Source organism: Saccoglossus kowalevskii, chromosome 16, assembly GCF_978046115.1.
Source record: "Saccoglossus kowalevskii chromosome 16, keSacKowa6.1, whole genome shotgun sequence".
NCBI lineage: Eukaryota > Metazoa > Hemichordata > Enteropneusta > Harrimaniidae > Saccoglossus > Saccoglossus kowalevskii.
Genome location: NC_140656.1, coordinates 7,705,683 through 7,731,839, shown reverse-complemented (window position 1 = coordinate 7,731,839; position 26,157 = coordinate 7,705,683). Strand labels below are relative to the sequence as shown.

General features: G+C 33.6%; 1 protein-coding gene across 1 annotated transcript; it reads right to left on the bottom strand.

Annotated features, from left to right (window-relative positions):
* Positions 1–74: 74 nt before the first annotated feature.
* LOC100378531 (protein unc-119 homolog B-like) lies at positions 75–26,157 on the bottom strand. Its single transcript, XM_002737666.4, has 5 exons — positions 25,809–26,157; positions 13,816–13,929; positions 5,588–5,699; positions 4,209–4,381; positions 75–2,342 (listed from the first exon to the last, which is right to left on the bottom strand). Exons 1-5 carry the CDS (start codon positions 25,975–25,977, stop codon positions 2,221–2,223), a joined length of 690 nt encoding a protein of 229 aa, XP_002737712.1. The 5' UTR covers positions 25,978–26,157; the 3' UTR covers positions 75–2,220.

Sequence of the window (26,157 nt, the reverse complement as noted above, 5' to 3'; positions counted from 1 at the left end):
ATCAATGCTTGTCACCACTATATAATCCACATAGGCAACATACCAGGGGATAATAAATGAGACACTGCACAATGTGCAAACAGTGGTGTACTTTATTGCAAGCATTCATTTGACATCTACAGCTCAACAGATATATATACAATTTAACGTGACACAGCAATGAACACAAAATAAACCTCAATTGATATGCAGATAAATATGGCCTCCAAGCCTGGAAACAATCAGCCCCTCCCCCCCCCCCCCCATGTTTACTACATTGAAAAGTAGTGTTACTGTGATAACGACTATATGATTATTTTTTTTTAAAGTATCTTGTACTGAACATACATACATACATACATGTGAAGGGAGACGCTGTGTGACCTAGGTCGGTGGACAACTTGTAATTGTCAATATATGCAAACCATAATTAAAGCTGAATAGATTTAAGTTTACAGGACAAAAATAATCAAGTTATATTTATAAACATTGAACCTTGCTCTGCAGCCTGTAGGACTCCCTCTAGAGACCAAAATTAAAGGTACATCAATAGAGGGCGATGTACAGGAGAATGCCAAAGTAACAGCAGTGTAAAGCTTGTACCTATAGGCTATATTAAATCTGGTTCGCCTTCCAACAGGATTATGCAGATTAATAAAATGTACATCTTGATAAAGTTTCTGAAATTCTGAAAAGAAGTCATTTGATTATGTATTGATTTGAGAACAGAATTAAGCAAAAATGGGCATGGGAAATGGTGGCCAACAGTCTATTAGATAAAAACCTGTGTGTAATAATTACATATCCAATAGTATTTTCACTTGCCCAAAGTAATAATTTCTGTCAAATCCCTCTGCCTCTACTTAGACCCCAACTTTACTCCTACTACTGTTATCGTCTACCTGAGAAATTAAACAAGTCTAAAGCATACCGCTGTGATGCACTGACATTAGACTGCAGTTTAACACATTCTAATCACTTAGCACATCACAGAACAAAGTACATGATGTAGGCAAGCATCAGTTACATATAAATGGTTCTTCAAAAATAAAAAGTGGGTAACTATTATTAATGAACAAAGGTCAAAGTCTAAAATGGAATGCATGGCTATAATATTGTTTCACAATACATTGTACCACAGTCGTCTTGAATAATACAAGATGAAACAACAAACTGACAACTAATTAAGCCTCGCATATTCACAACGATAAGATGTCCCCAATTTGTGACAGCTGTGGTACAAGTTACAGCCTGCCCATCAATAGAAATATAGGCTGCATTTGTACTTTTATAAGTTCATATTGTGTACATCTCTGAATCATGAATCCACGCAGCACTGACAACACCTATATAATAGCTCATTAAAAAGTAGTGAATATGGAAATCCCATACACGTGCTGTTCACTACAGCCATAAATATTCACATATTAGACTTGGATTGTAATAAAACAATCTTATCACCTAGCTAGCTGGACTGGTGACACCACAACATGGATGCGCAAGAATGCTTGAGAGAAATAAGATTAAAGTACATTGTAATATAGAAAAGATACTTTTTTGACAATGATAGGAATATTAACAAGTCAGTTCTTACTTTACACAAATTTCAGATGAAAATGTCTGAATTTACAAAATTAAATTTGTCCTCAATTAAAATTAGTTATATATGCGGGCACAGAAGACAATAAAACCCTTTAAGTATAAACCGTGAAATATTTTTTGAACAAGGTGACAAGTATGGAATAGTTACTCATGGGGCATAATCTCATTTGAAAAAGAAAAAGTGACATTACATTGCTCCAAAAACAAAGTGTACAAACTTCTTGCTATTTTACTAAGAGGTGAGAAGAAAAAAAAATAATATAAATGTGCCAGCTAAATCTTTACAATTACAATATCAACAATAGGGTCATTTCATATTTCACAACTTTTATTTGTATAATTCATTAGATAAAAATGGGTGGACGGTACAAACTAAATAATTTGGATTTTCTTGCACTACAGCTCAAACCCCCAACACTTTGCACTTTTCAAAAGCCTCTAACATTGCTAGTCAGGGGAAGGAGGGTGTTTAAAAAAAAAATTCTTGCAAAAATAAGTCATTTGGCTTGAAATATACACCAGGAAATTTGTTGTTCAGAAATAAGCGAGTTGATATTCTCTGAAACAAGCTTCGTAAAATAAGTACAAATTCTATTTGTTTTTATGTGTATGTTTTTTTTTTCTGAGACTGTGACCTGATTACATTGCTCCTTGTCCCCCATTATACGCATAATCCGCCTTGTTATGCATGATCAATTTGTTGTCCACGAAGTAGAAACTGTCCGATCTTGTATCAAAGGGATTGTCAATCATTTCTTGAACTGAAAAAAAAAAAAGAGTTGAATTTCAATTGTTACTTCCATATTAAGATTATAAAGTTATATGCAGAGATTATACGTTTGTTTCTATAGATGGTTTGGAACGAGTCATAATTATATACCGTACAATTGTTCAGCGTATTCAACTTCTCAACGCATCAAAATAAATATGAGTAAACCACGCCCTCTATCACTGAAATACACCCACTGATGTGCCATTACCTGGAAACCCAGCCAATCAGATACTGTGATGCACATCTTCAAATCAGTTATTTGAGCAACAAACCTTACTCAAGTTGTGTTGAGTAGCATTAACTGTATTCAACCCCGAGGACACCCGTGTATACAAATGTTTGGGTACAGTCACTTGTAACACAAAATACGACTGATATAAAACACATACATTGACACAGGGGCTTAAGTTAGAAGTCTACTCATAAATCGTACGACAATGTTCATTGCTTTATTATGTAAAACCATGGAGCTATTATCACATGACACCATGAAATAGCATTATATTTTGTGTTACTGTGATACATTTTGAGAAACTTGTCTTACCCGGTAATATTTTTCAAAAGTCGCTATTATAACACAATGTTAAAGAAAAAACACATTTTTTGCCAATTTTTAAAACCCAGATTTTTGAAATAATTTAGGACAATAAGTACCCCATTATTCACAATAGATGATCTTTTCAGCATATGTCACCAGCCTATATTTTGAGATATGGCATAGTATTTCTGCCATAGGAACCTATGGTACAAGCGTTATTATACTGACAAAATTGACACTATCAACTAAAATACAACCATTATATTCTTGTAAATTAGACTGGTGACCACCAACTTTTTTCAAGTTAATATCCTTTATTGCCCAGGAGTACTGTTCATTGCAAAATGAATGAATTCTGGGTATTCGCATTTATGAGTAGACAACGACTTAAACAGGGGGACCCATTTTTTTTCCAGCTTTGCTGCTTCCTTTTGTATCTCTGGTACATTTTGATTTTGGTAAGGAATCAGAAATAATATCATCCTCAGTTATGCAAGCCTCCATCCAAACACTTGTATTTGTGGTCATCCTCAATGGCGATTCAACATTCAATGGTCCTCAACAACTTGAGTTGATTATTTGAAGATGAGTTCAGGTCAGGTCAGGTCGGGTCAGGTCAGGTCAGGAGGGAAAGTTTTTCGCAAGTTGAATTTTGAAAAGTTGGCAATTAGTTGCATGACAGCCAGTCACAAATCATCAGTTGTGCAGTGGCTGAAAACTCAGTTTAGTGGTTTTTGCAGTAATTGATCACAAACACACATCTGTTGTATGCTCTACTAATAAGAGCAAATATTGTACCACAAAATTTACTGTGACCTACTTAGAGTACTATTAACAAAACAAAGGTTCCATTGATACAAACAATTGTAGTGAAACTACCATGACATTTTTAGCGCACAGAGAACGGGAGCAGCATTCTCCCAACCAGTTATGTCACACAAACCTGCCACACTTGTCAGGCAGCTGTATTTTCCTGATCAAGGTTCCCACAGGTCTCAGCTCATTAAATTTAACTTCTTTTTATGGATTGCCATAGGGTTTATTTACAAATATAAAATGTCTGTCTGGGAGCTATAGAAACATGTCAAAATTGTGTTACAGTTCAAATCTCAATTTACAAACGACTGTTACAAATAATCACAAGTGGTTATAAACAATCGCAATTTAAATCTCAGCTAGGCCACACAAACCTGCCACACTTGTCAGGCAGCTGTATCTTTCTGATAAAGGTTCCCACAGGTCTCAATCAATCCTAATTTAAATCCCAACAGTTGTCAGCACAGCGTGTGCGTGTATGTAAACAAATAAATGACGTACCTTCCTCAGGTGTAAGGTCTGGAAATTCATATATATGTTCACATGTATTCTTACTGTTTGGAATGCAAAAGCCGAAGTTGAAGTCAAAACTCTTTAGCAGTCTTTCTCCAAAGTAATGTCTTTCAATCATTCGAAAATTGTTAACTGGTTTATCACCTACTGTAAATTCCACCCTGAAAGAATAAAAATAATCATTATATTACTGGATACACTCAGAACAATCCTAAACATTGTATATTACACAAGAGTAAGGTAGTGTATGGTGTGTACTCTAAGCTGATACAGAGATTTATTAGAATGCAACGAGTCGTGTTCATCTGCGGGCGTACCAATGATGCATCATACATTGATAAAGTGATCTTCAAAAACATCTTACAAAATTTATGTATGGTCAATTTGGTAATATAAAATAAACAGTTTATAAACAAAATAACTGAAGAAAAACAGGTGTCACAACAGCGCAAGTTAGTTTGTGCCTTCAGAAGCTCTCCCTAGTAGTCCCCAAGGTGACCCAACTTGATTTTTAGGATTCCAAGATTCCTACAAATTCAGCCTTGGACATATTTGTATATGATCTGTGATTGGTCAATTAATGTCACATGACTTCTGACCAATAGAGTCACTGATCTTTAAACTCTGACATGCAACTTGCAGAACATGTTGCCATTCATTACCTAACTACCCTGGTGTTGTAATGTATGTATATATGTGTGCATAATAGAGAATGCCAGTCATGTGGCAGCTAAGAAAGATAACTGGAAAAAGCTGGGCACCCCATTATTCAAATCTACATCAATGAATGGAATGTAAATAAAGAAGAAAATGTGAAAAACAGCACAAACACATATAGGTCGCATATTTTATGGTAGTTTTCTGGAAATTCTGTGTGATTATCAGATAATAATTGAGTAAATGTAATCCACATTCACATAGTATTATAAATGCGTCATTTGTTTCCTATATCGCCAATAATAGTTTGTATTCTGGCCGGGAAATTATGACATTTATACATGCATATTTGGTGGTGGGAAACATTATTTATTTCCGAGATGAAACAGAACAAGTCATTGTCAATGACATAGTCCCTGTTTGTATTATTTATGGGAGATATATATGTGTGTGATGATGTGTGATGTATGAACTTCATTGGTCTTCATTGTGTTTAAACAAGATGAACCCCCATCAGCCATTTTGGATTTGATGATTGCAAAAATGCATGCGAGTTTGTCAGAAATGTCTGATGTATGTTTGAGATACGAGTGGATCCCATCACACGGACACACGCATGTATGGAGTTCAATCCATACAGTAAGTCAAAAGAAGACTTAGTGAAGAATGTAAAACTATAGTTACCAGTAGTGCACTATATAAATACTTACGTTGCACCAACGTTCTTAAGTTTTAGGAACTGTGGTGTGAACTGATATCGTACAAATCTACCGGCATTTGGATCCATCTCATCCGGATCAGACTCTACATCATCTTCCTCCTCTGAAATACACATACATACATGACTTGCTATAATATTGAAATGGTACAATACGATAGAGGGTATGCAGCGTCTACGCATATGAGAAAACTGAATTAGACAATTTTCCGGGGCTATGCATTGTTATATGGTATACACCAACAGAGGTGCAATGTTACTGAAAAGTGCTCAAACAAAAATGTTGATGTGATGCCCTTTCAATTAAAAATAAATAAATTAAATTTTGGTGAAATCTCTGTAATCGATTTTTGTGTTTTGAAAATATCGTGAATGCAAGTATGGCAAAAATCATCAAAATTGGATCAGTAACTAATTTGTCTATTTTAAAAAAGGTACATGTATTTATCTACTGTAAGTTACTTTATCAGAAGGCAGAGTCAAATTGTAGGACGCTGAAACAAAAAGATCAATACAAGCAATGATTGTTTAATTTTCATATATATTCAAAAAGCTTTCCAATGCAGACCTTTAGGGCTTTGGGAGAGTGCAGCAGGCTGGCAAGAATGCAATTTTTCCACAATTGAACAAGTCCGACATACACAATTCTGTTAGCAGACTCTGCAACTCATTCGTCAGCAGTTGTCATCACAACCATGAACAGATCCTTCAACCCTGATCTCACTCACTCTAATCATAAATCTGTATACATAGCTACTTCAAAGTACTACATCAACCAAGCATTCTAATCCACGGCTCTTGTACTATACACTAGCTTCAATTTAAATAATGTATTTATTGGTACTTCAAGACATGTTATAAAGTTCCACTGTGAATTTAACTACATGCACATGTATGCTCAGTAGTTCAATGGATAATAACAACAATAATACTGAAGTTATTCATTCACTTGGTTTAATTTCCCAGTGAAATTTGTTAAATTAAATCTATGAGAACATGTATAGAACCTAGTTTTTTTTAATGAATTACAAATCCAGAATATTCAACCAATAACTGATATTACCAAACTCCCCAATCTGATTAAAATCTGGTTGTAGTGTACAGGCTTTAATTATTTTGGCTATAAACTTGTTTTAATTTTATTTTTTATTACTTTTGTTATTAATGCCTTTTTATTTTATTATTTTACTTTGATTTTGATTTTGTGATTTTGTTTAATTCCGCCCTACATACATCTGACCCGATGCCTATGTAACGAGATTTCAACGAGACCCACTATCGACGATTTTAGTCAACGAATCACAGACCTTTTTCTATAGCGCACATGATGACGTCACCAGGCAGAGTCAGGTAGCAAACACACTCAAATAAAATGGCGGATTATACAGATATTAGCGACCGAGAAAAACACAGCTTTTCGGTAAGTTTATCATTGTAAAATGCAACCAAAGTCATTTTTTTATGTTTATATTGTGGCTCGAATGGTTCGACTTTAGATCGTTATTTTCCGTAGTTATTCTGGGAGTGACGATTTTGTTTCCACCGGTTCGAACGAACACCGGTGTCTTTTTCCAGTCGCTTGCCCTGGGTGATGATTTGTTGACGATCATCAAAATGTATCAACATTTTGTACATTATACAATAACTATTTAGTAAAGTATTTGAGCTGATTTGGACTGGAATAAAATATTTTTTATTTGGAACACATCGCAATTGATCAGGAAATATTTTTTTGCTCCAATTTTCTGCGTCGATGCCGTGGGCCGGTGACCGTTATACAATTTAAAATCAGTTTGCATTGTTTACTATAGCTGTTTACAGTCTTCTAATCATTACGATTTACTTATTTTTTTGCTTCCATTCTAGATAATTATGCTCAATGTTTGATGTAAAATTGAAGCGATGACTGAATAAATGAACCTTGGCTGGCGAAGATGTATCAGGAAGTGTACACATTTGTTAGAAGTGACAAAAATATTCAATATAATGACAAAAATTGTAAAATGCTGTGGAATTTCTTTTGTAAATAAAAATATACTAGCAATTTTCTATTAATGGTTTATTCAAGTGGGCAATATATAATGTACAGAAAGATTGCCCGTAGAGTATCGCTACACTGAAATATAAGCAACCGACAGCCTGTATAAAAGGGGGGGGGGCTGTGATTGGCTGTTACTTACGCGAGATTTGAATGGGACTTGCATAGGCGTCGGATCAGAATTAAAAAAAAAAATCACAAAATCAAAATCAAATAATAAAATAATCAAAGAAAGCTTAGAAACAACTCCCGTGCGTTGAGAGTATGGAAGACACATTAAAAATTAATTCAAAATTACTTGTACATAAGATATTGATGGAAAAGCTGAAAACTAATTATGTGAATCAGGTAACTAATATGAACAGAACAGAACAAAAAAATTATGAATTATTATGCTAATTAGAGAATTAATATTAATCAAAATTAATCAGGCCTGTCTACTGTTCTGGAGCATTTATGTACCAAATTTTATTCAAATGCGATGAGATATCAGTGTTAATTAATTATGTTAATAAGCATAAATATTTACCAAAAACTAATTGGGTTTCTGCATAGTTCTCTTTAAAAGTTATATTAAGGTAGCAAGACTATTATTTGCATACTTGTTTTCATCTTCTAATTGTGACTAAATGACTACAAATAGACCCGGGAAAGTATATATTTTTAGAATCGCCAGACTTCAAGCTTTTTACAAGTGTATTTTGCATGCCCGTATCTGCATTCTACGACGCGTTACTCAATCAAAGGAAAAATTAGTTTTTCTGTAAAAAAAAAAATTACGCATATATGCTGGCGATAAGAAGTATTTTTTTCACTTTTCCTAGTTGTTCAATAGTCTGGTAAATTGAATGTGTCTGGTCAGTTTTATGCAAGCAACGCGTTTTAAAAAATAGTGTCCTGAATTTCAATTACTGTTTTAGTCGTATTGCCCCCAACTCAAACCACAACTCGTTGGTAAATAATCGATGAAATAGTTTGTCTGGACACATTCAAGTTCCTCTCATTGTCACCTTAAAGCTGTGAAAATTTGGTGTTAATCCGACGACAATAAGTATACGTTATTTTTTGTTAAAGACCTTGTATTTTGAAAAATATAAACTCCTAGAAAATGTCCATGAAGTAACAGCAAAGATTTTCAAGCTTGTTTATCGGCACAATCAATTTGTTTTCCCATCAAGCTCTGTTTTACCATGTGTAAGGGACATCCAAATGTGTAAGGCTATTGGAAACCAAAAAAATAAAGGAATGGGATAGCTATAATTGGATAAATTCGGCATATGAAAACACCAAAATCAATGATTTTTTTCAGTGGCTGTGTGACCTTGTGTCTGACACATTCATATGCAAATGACTAATCTGTGAAACAAACAGGAGCGGAGACAAACCACTCAAATGTTTGGAAACACTCATTAGTTGCGTTCACGCACAGCTCCTTAGCACAGGGCTAAGAGGTCAAATTCCTTAGCCCGTGCTAAGAAAACGTGCGTGAACGCTTAGCACGGGCTAAGGAATGCTAAGTACGGGTTAAATCTGACCCGAATTTAAGATGCGGTCTAGACCTTAGCACAGGCTAACGAAGTATGCGCGAACGCTTAGCCCAGGGCTAAGCGCCCTCTGCGGCGACCTTTGGGTGTAAAAATTGTCTCATGTTCGTATAACGACACTATTTCACCAGTCATTACGTACTCCGCGCTCGCTTCCACACTAATCGGGTCACTGTAGTAGAGCGTACAGCATGCAGCAGCTCCAATCGTAGACAAAATAAATTTGGTTCACTGTCTATGACATGCATTAATAAAACTCTGTATTCTGTTACGCCCGTTGTATACTGTTTATGTGCATCCAAATAAATTGGGTCCGTCTCCTCTCGTGTTCCTGTGCTTCAAAATTAGAACGAAACCCGGGAACGAAACATGCCAGCAGCAGAAATAGAACCTCGCGCATGTCATCCATTTTTCGTTCGTAAATAGCTGCTTACCAAAGGTCACCGACTAATGGCACCCCTTAGGCCGTGCTAACGACTGGCCCTCCCTGTGCGTGGACGCAATTGGGTCTAGCCGAAATGCAAATAGGCTAGATAAGCCTAAATCAGCTTAAATCTTAGCCCGTACTTCGTGTAACGTGAACACAACTATTGTGTGTCAGATAGCTACTGATAACACATCCTAACATTGCTTTGTCTTGAGTTTATCTTTGAAACTTATAGGCACACAGATTAAACCTGTGTTGTTGATTTTGGAAAACACTACTGAGGCTGCCTTGCTTCCCTTCTGAAAATCTACATTTTAACCAACTTACATGACATTCTATGTTATATTGACTTTATCATATGAAAGTTTATGGTGCATTTCATCAATTAATAAATAAATGTGAAAATCGTAATTTTCAACACAAATAATAGTCTCGCTACCTCAAAATCCAATTTGTGGTTTTTTATATATCAGTGGAACATTATGCAAATTAGGTAATATCCAATTAAAACTAATCAGGTGTCTGCATAATCCTAGAAGATCTATGTAGCAAGTCTCATTGAAATATGATGATTACTACTTGAAAATTAATTAATTATGCAAATTAGGTAATTAATATGTACTCATATTACCCTAAAAACTATCAGGTCTGTGCAGTGTTCTATGACATCTATGTACCAAGTGTCATTGAAATGTGATGATTACTACTTGAAATATCAAAAGCTGAAAATAAATTAATTATGCAAATTAGCTAATTAATATATACTGATATTACACTAAAAACTATCAGGTTTGTGCAGTGCCCTATGACATCTATGTACCAAGTTTTATTGAAATGTGATGATTAGTACTTGAGATATCAGTGGAAAAGCCGAAAATTGATTAATCATTATGCAAATTAGATAATTAATATTGCACAAATTTTTACCCAAAACTAATCAAATCTGCGCATTAGTTTGGAGCATTTGTGTGCCAAGTTTCATCAAAATCTAATGAGTGGTTCTTTAAATATCAGTGGAACAGTCATGGGACAGTTAAAAATCATCTAATTATCATGCAAATTAGGTAATTAATATGCATGGATTTTTACCAAAACCTAATCAAATCTGCGCATTGGCCCAGAGCATCTATGCACCAAGTTTCATCAAAAACTGATGTATGGTTCTTGAGATATCAGTGGAACAGACGAACACGCATACACACACACACACATACATACAGACAGACACACTAACTGCAAAGACTCCCTTTTTGTGCTTCGCACACTAGAGTCAAAAAGGCATTAATAACAAAAGTAATAAAAAAATAAAATTAAAATAAATTTATAGCCAAAATAATTAAAGCCCGTACACTACATCAGATTTTAATCAGATTGCATACTCCCCTGAGCATAAGCCCCTCTCCGAGTATAAACCCACCCTTTTGTTTTTACACATTAAATGAGTTGAGGGCATCCCTGAGTTTAGATCCAGGGTGTTTCACCGAGCATCGATGACATTTATTAAAATATGCATGTAACAAGTCATTGAAAATGACACAGTCCCCGTTAAGTTCTCTTTGTGCTCGTCATATTAAAGCGGAGGGGTTGTCGCGAGCGTGTCCTTGAAACTTGAGTTCCAAGTGGCGTATACAACAGATTGTTTATTTACATCAAAACACTTGTTTCGTGTCATAGTAACATAGCCAAAATAAAAACAGCCGTTATTCAGCCATCTTTGATCTGATTATGAAACACACTGATATGTATGATGTATGTGTCAAATACGAATGAAAATGGTACATAAATTGTGGAAATATAGTAGTAAGGCCAAAAGGTCAGATGGCTGTCAATCGGCCATCCTTGACCAGATTTTGAAACAAATTGTCATGGACATGCATCCTAACATGTATAAAGTACATGTATGTGCCAAATTTGAATGAAAACTGACAGAGCACGTCCAAGATACTGCATAAAAAAACAAAAACAAGATGCCTGCCAGTCGACCATCTTTGATCCAATTGCGAAATAAATCGTCATGGACATGTATCCTAACATGTATAATCTATGTACCAAGTTTGAATGACAACTGACAAAGCATGTCCAAAATACAACATTTTCAAAAAACAAGATGGCTGCCAGTCGGCCATTTTGAATGGAATCGCTAAACCACTGCATGTGCATATGTCCCACATAAGGTACTAGGCACATGCAAAGAATGAACGGAATCGGTCCACAGGATTCTGAAATATGACGTTGGATAGACTGACGCACAGACAGACGCACTCACAGACGGTCGGGAACATGTATCCTAACATGTATGATCTATGTACTAAATTTGAATGAAAACTGACAAAGCATGTTCAAAATATGACATTTTCAAAAAACAAGATGGCTGCCAGTCGACCATCTTTGATCCAATTGTGAAATAAATCATCATGGACATGTATCCTAACATGTATAATCTATGTACCAAGTTTGAATGAAAACTGGCAAAGCATGTCCAAAATACAACATTTTCAAAAAACAAGATGGCTGCCAGTCGGCCATTTTAAATCGAATCGCTAAACCACTGCATGTGCATATGTCCCACATAAAGTACTAGGCACATGCAAAGAATGAACGGAATCGGTCCAAGAGATTTTGAGATATGACTCCGGACGGACACACGGACGGACGGAGACCGAATTATAAGTCCCCGTTTTCGGACTTCGTCTGAACGGGGACTAAAAAGTGTATTTCATTGCATAAAATTCATGATTGGTACAGTAGTTTGTTTTTTTTTGCTTTTACGGGAAAACTCGCATTAATTTCAGAGTGCATGGCAGGCGAACGTACAAAACATGGTTTGCACCTTTTTCTATTCTGTTATTCACTCAGGGTTGCGTTGAAAAAATTACTTCGTCAATAATCAGGAAACTTCGTCTGTACGACACAGCATTTTGATTGGTTAAGGAAAGATATTACTTGTTAGGTCAAGAGAAGTTTGCTCAGGTCAAATCATGATGAAAAACATCATGGTGGAAATTGCTTTGTATTGAGAGTTTGCATACGATCGAAAATATTCCACAACGAAGATAATGATAAAGATCTTGCCTTCGACTGTTTTCCCACAGACCCTACCCATTTTTGCACTGTAAATTCAGACAGTATGTAAACCGAGGTCCATATGTAGTATCTATATATGTAATAATATCAAAGAAACTGGACTTGCAGTTTTTAACAAGAAGTTGAAAATATCACTTTTTACCAAAAATATTCACCAAAATTAGAGAATTGAAGATATCATCAGGAAATGAACAAATCTACCGTAAGAGAGGTCTACCCCAGGTACATAAACATCAAGTATCAAAGCATTCAGGCTTGTAGTTTTCAAGAAGAAGTTGAAAAAGTAAAACATTGACACGGACGACGACGGACAATCACTCATATGATAAGCTCTGCGGAGCTAATAAAATGTGTGTATTTTTATGAACATGTTTGTTTCTTCTTTGTAAAAAGTGTCATGGAAATCAATGACGACTTGTTTCACATTTTTGTCCTCAAAAAGACGCAATATTTCTCCAAGACCGGCATAGTGAACGATAAATGTAATTTGGATAATTTTTCGTGGTTGGGAAGATGGTTATAATTTTTAACCCACTTTAAATCCAGCACAAGGGTGAATAACGATGCACTAAATATGCAATAAAGAGACACTGCTGAGTAAATCTATTGCCATGGCAACCCCAAGGTTGCTGAAATATGGTCAACTGGCAAACTAAGACTACTACTAAAACACAACAATGAAAACACAAACTAAAACCCCTGCATGAAGAAAGTTATCCTTTCTGAGGTCGTCCTCGAGTATAAGCCCACCCCCTAATTTTCCCCATGTTTTACATGTTCAGGCCCCTGGGCTTGTACTCAGGGAAGTACGGTAAAGGTGTAGGCATGAGATATCTAGTTAAATTTTTTTCAAGGGCATCATGACACTTATGTGCCAATTAAAAAAATGATTAATGATGAGTACCGTATTAGAATACATGTATTGGACAAATGAAAAGGCTTGGCTAATACCTGAATAGTTCACAGCAGTAAGGCACAAGGGCATAATGAAATGATATCTACGTCTGGTTAAATGCAACTTCAGCCGTATATTAGCCGGCTGGCATCAGGTGTTGTCCACTAGCATACATATAAAGACACAATGGCATTGGAAATAAAATAGCTGTAAACAATAAATAGCATCTTACCAGAAGGAGGAGGTTTAGCTATTTCAAACAACACCGTGCCCGAGTCCATGTCACGAATTTTGAACCTTGTAAAATCTATATCGAATGAATTTGCATCAGGTTCACACAAATAATCTGAAATGAAAAAAAACAAAAATGAGAGATGCATAGCAAACAAAGCATACTATTTCACAGTAGTTTTAATTTTAACTTCTGTTGAAGGATGAACATTACTACAAATGTAACATTATATTATACAAAATTTTACAACGTCACTCTCACTGAAAATTTTGAATCAGGATTAGGTTGAGAATTTTAGAGTCTAGATTTGAACAGTTCCTTAATTTGAAATGGCAAACTTTTCTTTTCTATTTGCATTGCAAAATGTGCTCATGAAATAACTCGGCAAAATATCTAAAATATACATTATTTTGTGACTATAGTCCTCAAGATTAAATTAAACCATAAGTAGCTTTAATACATATATTTGTAAGCAGACACACACTGATTTAATACGCAATTTTGTCATTTGTTGATGAGAAAAGTAGTGTATGAATTCAAGCAAGCAATAGGTATGCTAACATGCCATACAATTTGCATTCAATGCAATGTACATGATTGACATGTTGTGATGAGCCACTGGTTAAAGTAGTGAATTCAGTGCAACCTCAGTACAACAATGTATAAGGGTTCAAGGTTATAGGTACATGCCATCTTACTACATGTTGACAGAGATTGCAGGGTTTGAACATAAAAAATTATTTTATCAATCCAACATGAACAGTCATTTTTATACGATATGGCCAAAATTAACTATAAATCAAGTACATGTACGTTGTACCTTATTTCACCTGTTGACAGTTCACAAAATATCATTTTTATGTGATTAACATTTTACTAGAAAATACTTACCGCGGTACACCCACATGCAACAATTAAGTGCAGTAGAAGAAATCATGTTGCATAACAAAATAATTATCAATTACTGTCAGTAGTTTGTCAATTTTTTAAATATCAGGTTTTATGAGAAAATAATGGATTATGAACTGACATAGGTAGTGAAATGTTGTCCATTACTGATATTTCTGATATTTCATGGTTTAAAGCAAGGGAGTTATCACCTGCGCATATGACAGAGGGCCATATCATGCCATTGTTACAAATGTACCTGCACATGAGCCCTTGTGTTTTAGCATGGATTGTTATTGCTAAGGGACTCCATTCCCGAACATAACCCTCCCACTTTAACGATGTTCAATAATACAGTTTCAGTATATTGCGCAAAAGGTCAATTTGGGTAAACTACACTTCATCTCTAAAAAATGTTTTATTTGTGGGAACTTAGTTTCTCAATCATATGTATGAATGAAGCTCTGTGCAAAAATAAAAGAAAATTTCAATGTCTTCAGGAATCATTTGTATACACTTGTGGAAGGGTTTTCACATCACATGTGTATTAGCGTGATGCAAACAATTATTATTTTAATACCATTTGTAAAAAATGTTGTTCTCAAGCCCAATTATTGCCCCCAATTTTTCAAAAAAGGACAATATTTTTTATATTTGAAGTTTTATGTTCAACAAGTTGAGTCGGTTTATTTAAAACAAATGATCAGAACCCAGATAAAAATATATGGTCACCAAAACTATTTTTCTGCACAAGAAACCTTCATGAAAATAGTGATTTTTTAGCAATCTACTAAAGGTTTTTATGGTAACTTCTCATCATCTGAAAATTTGGTTACATATGGTAAATAATTCATGTGGTTACAAGATGGATACTTATAGTTTTTAGAAAATTTTAAGAATTATTAGAAAATCTGGATAAATATTTTCAGAATAAAAATACTTTCAAATTTGAAAAACAATTTTTTGCATTATTTCAGGCAGTTTTTTTGTAAAAAAAAATCCTGAAAAGTTGATGCGTCAAAATCAATTATGTAACACCTTTGAAACAAGAAATTGTACTAAATTTGTTGTCCCTATTTATTCAGTTGAATACCAATGATATACATTTTTGTACCTTAAATACACAACATAAATAAAGAACTTCCAAACGAGGTCGATGACCCCTTTATTTTATTTTTATGACCCCATTGCGAATTGATCATAATAGAATAATCTCCCAGAACACAACAAGAAAGTACAATATTTAAAGTATTTCTATCAGCCATCAGACAGCAGCATGCTATTTATATCTAAGCTAAACAATTCCCTCACAAAAAAAATAGTTGAGCTGAGTCAACCACATTACATTACATTATTTGATAAATCCAGTATCCTTACCACCCACAACACCCAAGTTTTTTGGAAATTTTGTTTACATAAATAATCAAATAGACATGAAGAATAATATGAAAATAGTTAGGATCAGCTAATAGCATAATCTGTAAGCAACACTGACACTTCACTGCCTCAGAATGAATATGTATTTGTAGCTGCTGCCATTGACAGCTGAAAATAGCCACTTTGTTGTCAACAAGATGCGCTTTTTAGAGGATGTTACAGCAGACCATAGCGGCTGTCAAATTATCACTCAGTACAATAATGAATTATATATACATTGAGTGCTACATATTTTACTTCACAGGTTATAGAAAGAATATGACATACCACATATTTAACAGTTTATATTACAAGGATGGAAATATAAAATATGGGGTAACCGTACAGAGTTCAGGAAAAAAATATGTACATAATGGTATGAAAATGGCATGATTTATCCTATGGCAAGGATATATCTGTTTTGTGACATGTGGTAAAAAAATAGTGTCCTACAATGTACTTGTCTAGAAGGATTTAAAAATTCTGTTATTTTTTGCAGGTTTTTAATAAAGAAATGTGTTTTCATTGTGATCTATGGAAAACACTGCTAAATTGTCATTTTGTGTATAAAAACTTTTTTTTTTACTGGCTATTTCAATGATTTGAGACTTTTTACAGGGTTTTAAGTTCACGAGATTGGTAGAGAAAAAATGTGTGCTATCATTATTTTATATGTTCACATGGATTTTTACATGTCCATCAAAATAGTGAAATTAAAAACCAGAGAATAATTAATGCATTTACAGTACATGTATATTATAATTTTATTACAGTTCTCAAAAAATGTAAGGAAAAGTCACCCACAGCTGACGAGTTCTAAAACAATTACTAGTAATTACAAAAAGATTTTGACACAACAATTGTAACTATATATATATTTGCTAATAAATGTGCGAGTAGTATTGTACTTAATATTTTACCATAAAACCTTCAATATGAGTGAATTTACATCCCTACACAAAATCCTACTAGAGATTCTGAAAATGCTTCTATTATGGCTAAAAGAGGTTGATCATCGAAAGAAAGAATCAATATGGAAATTAAGCAAATTATGCATAGATGTAGTTCATCAGATCAAACAGCCCTTTTCAATTTGAATGGAACAAAGGTCATAGTTGAAAATGTGATGAATCATCGACAGTATGTCGTGGATCTAACATTTTTAGAAACAGTCATAAGGTGATGCATGGCTTTTAATGTTATTGTGAATGAGGAAATACAGCGTTTATTTCTCTGTATTACAAATGTCCAATAGTAAACAACTTAAGTTTTATGTAAATCTGAGCACTGGTTTTTGGTAATATCAATGAAACGAGAAAATACCATTCATATAGAAATTTCCTAATTTTAACAGATTTTTAGCAAAAACCTAATCAGATCTTGCATGTTTTATAGTATAAGACTGCTCAGTTTCATTCGATTTTGATCGCTGATTCTTGAAATATGTTTACAAATTTGTTGCAAGATAGGCAGACAGAGAACAGACAGACAGTCAGATGGTCACAGGGTTGCAAAAACTACCAATGGTTCAATAATTAAATACCACGAACAACAAACTAACTATAACAAATTGTAAGAGACATGAGAATATGTAGCAAACAATGTTTTTATATTGAAATCTATCAATAGACACCTTTAGGAATACAACAAAACTACAGTAAAAGTAATGTCTATAAATTAATAGTCACACTCTGTAGTTTGTATGTAAAGGTTTATCAGTCAGGTATTTTCCACTTTTAACATTCATGTTAATTTCAATATTGGTCTCACCTCTGATTCTGTTATTTTCAGTATCAGTGTGATCAGATAGCAAATTTGACATCTAATCAACACGACTCAACATTCCTTCTAAAGTCTGTTCCAAATGATGATACTCGAATTCCAAATTCTTTCAACTCTCTATGTTTACTACGGCATGGGCATCCTGTCATCTGGTTGTTGTAAAAAGCCCAGCCAAGTTTAAAACATGAATAGCTTTTTACTTTAAATTTCAAATCCCTGACCTTCATAGGATAACCTATATATATATTAAGAAAAGAAAATTAACAAATTGGTACAGACAGTCATACTGTACTCAATCAACATTGTGACTGCAATTTGGGCATCAGTTTTTATAATACTGTATTTCGGCATGGTTTTCTGAGTATATTTCTACAGGCACTTTTACTAGTACCATGTTTATCTGAAACACCGCTGTGATGACGCAAGTTTAGTCATTTGCATAATGATATTGATACATTGTTTGGAACATCTCTGAGGCTCAGTTCCAGACCCAGCAGTTGAATAATAAACATCTTACATGTAGTTACAAGTGCTCCTCTTCAGTGCATTATTCTCACATGTTGCAATCTCTGATTGGCATTCACCTGAGATCAAGAGCCAAGAAATGTCTTGTTTTGCAACACGTTTTTTTTTTAATAATAATGATTTTTGTGCTTTTAGAGCATGAATTTAAAGGAAACAAATTCTTTTTTTTTTAAACAATACGATACATTTAATAATTAGTCATAATTAGTTTTTTTATGTTACCATGTGTAGATCGAACTATGAAAAAGCCTGTGTTTGTACATACAAACAATTGATTGTACAAACCATCTTGAAAAAAAGTGCCAAAACATGTCGTTTTGGTTCCGGTCATCTCCCAAAATATGACCCATCATCAAAAACACAGTAAAGGGCAATAGTTTCAGATAAGTGCAGTAGTATACATTAACAACATAAAATTACATCCAAACTGTTGATGTAAATGTACGAGTTTAAGATATGGTGGCTGATAATGCATTGTTTTTTCTTAGCCAAAAAGCAATCTGTTTTGTCACTTGGCAAATGAGATCATAATATTTTTGTTAGATGCATGAATTCTTATGTTTAATTTACTTTTACGTACATGATTACCATTTCTCAGAATCATATTTGGTGAGAAAGGGACATAAAATTTGGTAGCCAAATCTAAAATGAATTCACCACTGGCGAATAACGAAAGGTCAGCGGAAGCCAAAGTTACATATCGATGATAAAATCACAATGTTGAATTCAGTTTGCCTGTGATGAAAGAAACTCAGATAATCCATCAAATCATAAAAGTGACGAAAACAACAAAGACCAAGCATAACCTATTCATCCCGGATATTACCATCTTTCCAATCACAAGGTAATAATCTTCACATGCATCAGTAGAAATATTAGGGGGGAGGGGGCATACATGCACATACAAGCCAGCAACGATAAAGAATTTAAACAACAATCGGTGACCAACCAAGTATTTGGATCAAGAATTTTAATTCAAATGCATTTTAGTTTGCATATGTGCATAGACATGTGCAGGTGATCTTTCACTCAATACCTCTATATTATACTGTGACTTTCATGTTTGCTTGAGTGATACAACAAGTAGGACTACCTGGTATACATAAATTAGTGGAAGGGTAGATTACATTATAGACTTAGGTCTATCATTACATGTAGGTTAGCCAGCCACCTGATTTTTACTTAAAAACAATATTTTTTTTATTTTCCTCATACAATTGAACCACCTGGCAGGAAATAACCATGTTCAGATGCTATCAATTTACCTTGAAGTTTCTTCTTATTAACATGAAATGAATGACAACCTTTTAGTCTTTCCATGTTTCACAATTTTTCTGTTTGATATTTCCTCCGTGGATATATTTATATCAAGAGTCATCATAAAAAATATCAGACAAAAATCCACTTAATAATCCAACCACTCCAAAAAATGCAATTTTATTTTAATTCCAGCAATTGAGCTACCGATATCCATCATCAATCTTGATAGAAATGCTACATTCTGCATCCAAATAAATGTGCATTCACAGTGCACAATAATGCTCAACTAAAATTTATCATCCAATATGAAGAAATGGCGCCACAAATAGAGCTCATCTGTTGTAAATCTAAGCAAGAGGAATTATTACTGATTGAGTAAAGAGTGAATTTCTCACCAATGGTCCGTCTGTACCATATTATAAATCCTTCATCACATTCCTATTAAAATAATTTATTTTCCTCTAGCAATTCAACAACCTAGCATGAAAGCCACATTCATATGCTATCAATCCACCTTAATGTTCTATCAAATGAAATTAATCATTAATTCAACAATCACATTGAGCATATATCCTAAATTTCACTATAATAATTCAACTAATCCAAATATATATTTTTAATGGTTCAATAGACAAATGCTGTGTTTGCTACCTTACTGAGCACATTCACGACAGAAAGAGGGAGGTAGATTCTATAAGCCAGTTTGCCTCAGTTTTTCATAAGTTATAACAATGCTTACATGTACCGTATATATGCATGTTGCCTCTCGGAAAATTGTTTACAAATGTACGCACAGACACAAAGATGTTATAAATTATATTTACATTGTGTATGTATAAATTAATACACATTTTAGGAAAATTGTGTAAGCTACAATCCTATAATATAAATCAACATTTTCTGAACAAAACTTAATGGTATTGTAAATTATTTTTGCTGACCAGAAATATAATAACATTGAAAGTATAAATAGTCTGTTGTATTTATTTTTTCAAGCACATTGTGTATTTCAAAGTGTGTTCATGTTAATATGTCGGTTCATAGAGCGTTGAAATGCTAATTTTAATACAGATACTATAAATACTGGTAATCATTGAATATTTTTGTTACAATACATGCAATTCTACATGCATCGATAACATTCACAAGAAAGAATAAATTTCAAGTCAGCTGGAATAATCAGTAGCAAATGTTAGCTCAGCAAAGGTTGATCTACAGGATGACATATTATATGATATACTAAATGACACCATGCATCAGATAGCCAGTATCAACTAAAGATTTGGCAGGTGATCAGCTAAATACAGCACATTGGTTGAGAAAGTACATGTACCAGTGCTGTAATTACTCTATTAGAAGTGCATCTCTAATAAAATCAATTCTGTAATTTACTTAAAGGTGAACCGCTCAATCCCATGGATTGCACCAAAGAATCATGGGACACTATTGTTTATGTTGTTTATAAAGTTAATCGATCTTTTGTTATCCATTGTAATTTTAATCCAGAAAGTAAATTTGTTGTGAGATTAGGGCTTAAGTGGAAGTGCCCCTTTAAGTGCAAGTGCTACTAACAAAAAAATAAAGTACCGTATTTGCTCCAGTAGAAGCGCATGTAAACCAACATTTGCATAAACTGAATATTGGATCATTAAAATATGACATTATGACCATAGAAACTCCTTGGGCATTTATGTGAAGCACATGTACTACTAACATAAATAGAGTCAATACAGCAATATGATGCAATATTTATAAATGCCAGGCTAGCAACACGTCATAAATTTAGTGCCAGGTTAAGCCATGAGCTAAACAGAATCCACTGATGGTACTTTGATGAAGCATCTTGAGCCTACTCAATTCTGATAATATTGTCAAAATGCAAACAGTTTGCTACAAGGCACAAGTACTACAATCTGTCTGAGAAAATACTAAAGAAATAGATACATTGGCATGTAACAGATCTCCAACAGGTACGCAAGGCATCTAGATTGCAAATGTAAACAGAAAAATGATATCATTTAATTATCAGGACAGTGCAATCCCAATGTATATTTGTATGCATAACAAGGGTATATGCACAGTATAGACAGAGTGGATTTCACATCAACACAGTATGATGTTACATAAACAGTTTTCAGTCTGCTCACTACCAGAAACTCAGACAACCATAGGGTTCAATAGCTACAGGTACCTAATCTACACATTGACAAAGTAATGGGAGAAGGAGGCGGAGGAGGAGGAGAAGAAATGATGGCAAAAGTGTAATCCTAAACCAGTAAATAATTTACTATTATCTAACATATATTCTCTATACCGAGGATATTAGTAATGCATATACATGCAGACAGAGACAGAGGTGTGCCTGAGGTAAAATATATTTATTTTTGGTTCATGTGCCCTTCTACTGTCATTGCTTATCAGTTTATTATGATCATGTGGCATTAATGTGTTAGTGTAAAATACTTAATTTTTGCTGGAATTAATTTTTGCTGAAAAGACAATTTAGGGCAACAGTACTGTGAAATACTTTAATTTTTATTCACTTCTAATAGAGAAAATATAATATTTTGAATTTTCAGGGTAAAGCAATAGTAGCATTCAAGTACACTTAATTATATCATGACTGTTGTACAAAAAAAACATTGTTATTTTATGTTCATACTGAAATTCTTTGTGTACTACATATTGTAGTACCCATGCTACATGCAGAACAATTTAATGCAATAACACCTTAATCTTAGGATTACATCATTGTTCATACTCATTACATATTTATCTTTAGTTTCTTCAAATGTACTGTGAATAAGATGTTTAAAATTGAAAGAAGCGAATTATGACCATTTGTTTAATAATTTATTAAAACCATGCTAAGCCATATATAGGTTATTGTCAAAATTCCAGCAAACTCCAGACACAGAAAGCTACAAATAAGATTGGTGAACCATACACGATTAATTTAAATTTCATGAAAAATGGACAATAGAATACTCATTGTCAAGGGGAATAACACTACCATCACTGTCATAGCCAATCAAAACAAACGACCTTGATTTTACAGAATAAATTATGGCTCATACATACACATGACAAGAAGCTGACAAATTCTAAATCTTTATTTTGGCACACACACGTGCATATCCTTCGAAAAGAAAGATTTTGCCAGTGCATACATACATTGTACATCAAAAATAAATAATTATTTTGTAATAAATGAAAATTAATTATTATAATATGAATAAATTTTAGTAGATGTCAACAACTTAATGACAATCATAATTTAGTTTAGTTTCGATGTTTTCATTATTCTAAGGAATAATATTCTAAATGCAAGCCAATACTAGTAATTTGCGGCAGTAGTCAAGCAACTCGTGTGGAAAATTCTACTCTTTAGCTTTTACATGTTAAAGATGCGATCAATACATTTAGTCTTTACATGTTTACAACTTAATAATGCTTACATAACATCAGCAATAAACACAGTATTTACAAACCATCAACTGGCAGTTAAGGTGAAAATCTACACTAATCAAATATATTAATATTAGCAGGGCTTTGAGTTTCAAACACAATTAAATAATGAAGTCTGTCATAAACTGTTAATAATGGGCAAATGGCATGTTTCAAACAGCCAGTGTGCCACTACTGATTTAGACAAACAAAAGTCTTCCATACTAATATTATCTTCTTCATCTATTACTATAATATGGCCCATGTCATTTCCAAAATTAAATATATAGACCTTCAGAATTTATATTTTAATAGAAGACAAAAAAACAAATTGCACACAGAACTCAGACAATGGGAGTATCTTGTGCAAAAAAACACAAATAAATAAGCATCAGATAGCACATACCGTAGTATTCACTTAACAAAAATGAAAAGGAAGAGAACGTGCATTCAATGAACTAAATAAAAAAATAACACCACATAACATTTTAATTTAATTATACACGTTTTCGATGGTTTTTCCAAAGACTGATCTCAGATATTGGTTTATCCTTCCTCAAGGGAAATATTAATAGCACTATAAATATCTGAAACTATGGCAATGCCATCATTAATAATAACTTTCCTCTCGCTGTTCAGACAAGCAGTCATTGAATAATTCTTTTTAAAAGAGATACAAAAATAGTCAAGTTCACATATGACCAGTTTAAGGGCTTCATGAAAAAATTAATAATGCTTGAACCTTGAAATTTTCCTCACCAATTGTCCTTTTCCAATAATTTCTTTGTTAATTGGATAAAATAGACATAATTACCCGTATCCCACCGTTCTATATGAATTGATTTTTAAAAAAAATACAGAAATTTTTTTTTTTTGCGAAAGATGACTAAAGTCAACTTGTTCAAATGGTTCACTTGACCGAGCAGAACAAAAAACAAAAATGGTAATCATTTAATAAACATCATTATCATTATTCACAGCTATGTTCTTTGCTACTTTCTGTACCCTTGCAGTAATTTCATGATACTAGTAAATCAATTTACTATTACAACATACACAAACATAACAATGAAAGACTCACAAATTGTAAAGATGAAAGCATTTTATAAATGACCGATAGTGATCTATGACGCAGGATAATGATTCTCTTCTTGGTGAATTCAATGCAGTAAATAACCCCACTGTTCATTGTATATTTTAGAATTCATTGTTCAATGTATATTCTAGGATTCACACTGAATATCGAGAAAATTTTGTTTACACTTGAATAATAAACAGTCTTATCAACTATTAAAAATATTGAAAATTAAATTTATTGAACTTTGTTAATTTATTTACTGATCTATCAATTGTGAGAAATATGTCTAAACAAAAATTAATTTGTTAAAATAAGTTATCAAATTTGGTTAGTAAATTGGAATTCAGCCAAACAATGGCGTATGGTATCCAAAAATTTAGAATAAGCAAGCACAACATGATTCATAATGTAGTCACCGTACTACAGATTGCACTTGCCAAGTATGCAAATCATTTTAAATATATATTCATTTTAAATAAACTGAACTGTTAACATGATACATATTGATTTTGAGAATTGATTTTTTTGCTAAATATACATTGTATTATCAGTATCAATGCATGCTTATAAAAATTCTTGAAGCTTAAAAGCGTTGCTTTGGCGATCATCCACAGGATAATTCTATAATTGCTGTGAAAGAGCACCGAAATATCAAGTGTTGACTCCCGCACAGAAGACCTATGAATTTGATCATATATGTTTGATAATATCTCTAGGGACATCATTCAAATTAACACTTGTAGCTGCTTTCAACCATGAACTTAGCATGTAACAACACGTTTCATCGGCCAAAAATATTACATCTATTCACCATAATTCTTTGTTAGACTTTGCTAAAATACAACGCAAGTAATGATTTCTTTTTGACAAAAACATCTTGTGCAAATCTTTACTACAAAAATTGCAGGTTAATAATGCTTGCTTGGTAATTTTATTATAATTTTCATATAGCCTATGCAAAATCATACAGTTCAGCTAACTCATAATAAACATAGAATAGGAACACAAAAGTTATTTTGCTTGAAAGACAATGCAAGGTCGGTCATTATTATAGCAACAAAGACGAGACGGCATTTAAACTTGTTATTTTCTGTATGCCAACAAGCGAAAACTATACATTATTATACCAACATTGCTAAAACAGCAAGTACACGAAGTCGACTTCAGAATTCAGATAAAAACACTGATTAATTTCACTCATATTGCCTATGTTATTGTTCTGCTGGTCAATATTCAAGTGGACATGTTTGACGTATTGTTTGGTGAGGTATTAAAATTTATTGTTCGTCCCCGGAACCATTATTTCGAAAAGTCTTTGCGAAATAAATTACTATAATGCATTATCAAGAAATTTTTAAAACTTGCGGCATGAGACCAGCGGCATAAACAGATATAGTTACCGGCGCGGCAGTACCGACAAATTTGCCGATTTACGTTTAATTTACAACACAGTTTCTGCGCGAGGTGTACGACTCGTCGCTTGGCCAGACACAATGCAAACCAAATGACTACATTGGAACGACACAACACGGCAGACAAGGTAAATAATCGGCAATAGCAGTACAAATTTAACAACAGAGAAAATGTTGATACGTACTTTCTGTACATCTTATTAGTTTGAGAACATCGTCAGGCGAGACGTCTTTTTTCTCGAGCAGATCTTCTTCTGTAATGGTTTGTTTCTTTTCCCTGACTTTCCTCCCGAGAAAACCACCTCCCTTCTTTTTTTCTGAGCCACTCTTCTTGTCCGGCGATTTTGTACTCATGGTAAATGAACGTCTCTGTAAAAATAACTAACTAAGACCTCCCTGCCAGAAATAATTAGAAATTTTGACAGCAAACTTCGTCAGTGGTAGTCCTAAAACTGTAGAATGTTCAGCAAAACCAAGATGGACGACGCTAGTCCCATTGAATTCTGGGTACTCCAGGACGTCTCCAGGCTCCCT

Excerpts from the sequence above, each read along its gene's own strand:
- LOC100378531 (XM_002737666.4), bottom strand. The coding sequence starts at position 25,977 with ATGAGTACAAAATCGCCGGACAAGAAGAGTGGCTCAGAAAAAAAGAAG. Across the intron at positions 13,930-25,808 it reads ACTAATAAGATGTACAGAAA|ATTATTTGTGTGAACCTGAT; the intron begins GTACGTATCAAC and ends TTTTCATTTCAG. Across the intron at positions 5,700-13,815 it reads AGCTAAACCTCCTCCTTCTG|AGGAGGAAGATGATGTAGAG; the intron begins GTAAGATGCTAT and ends TGTGTATTTCAG.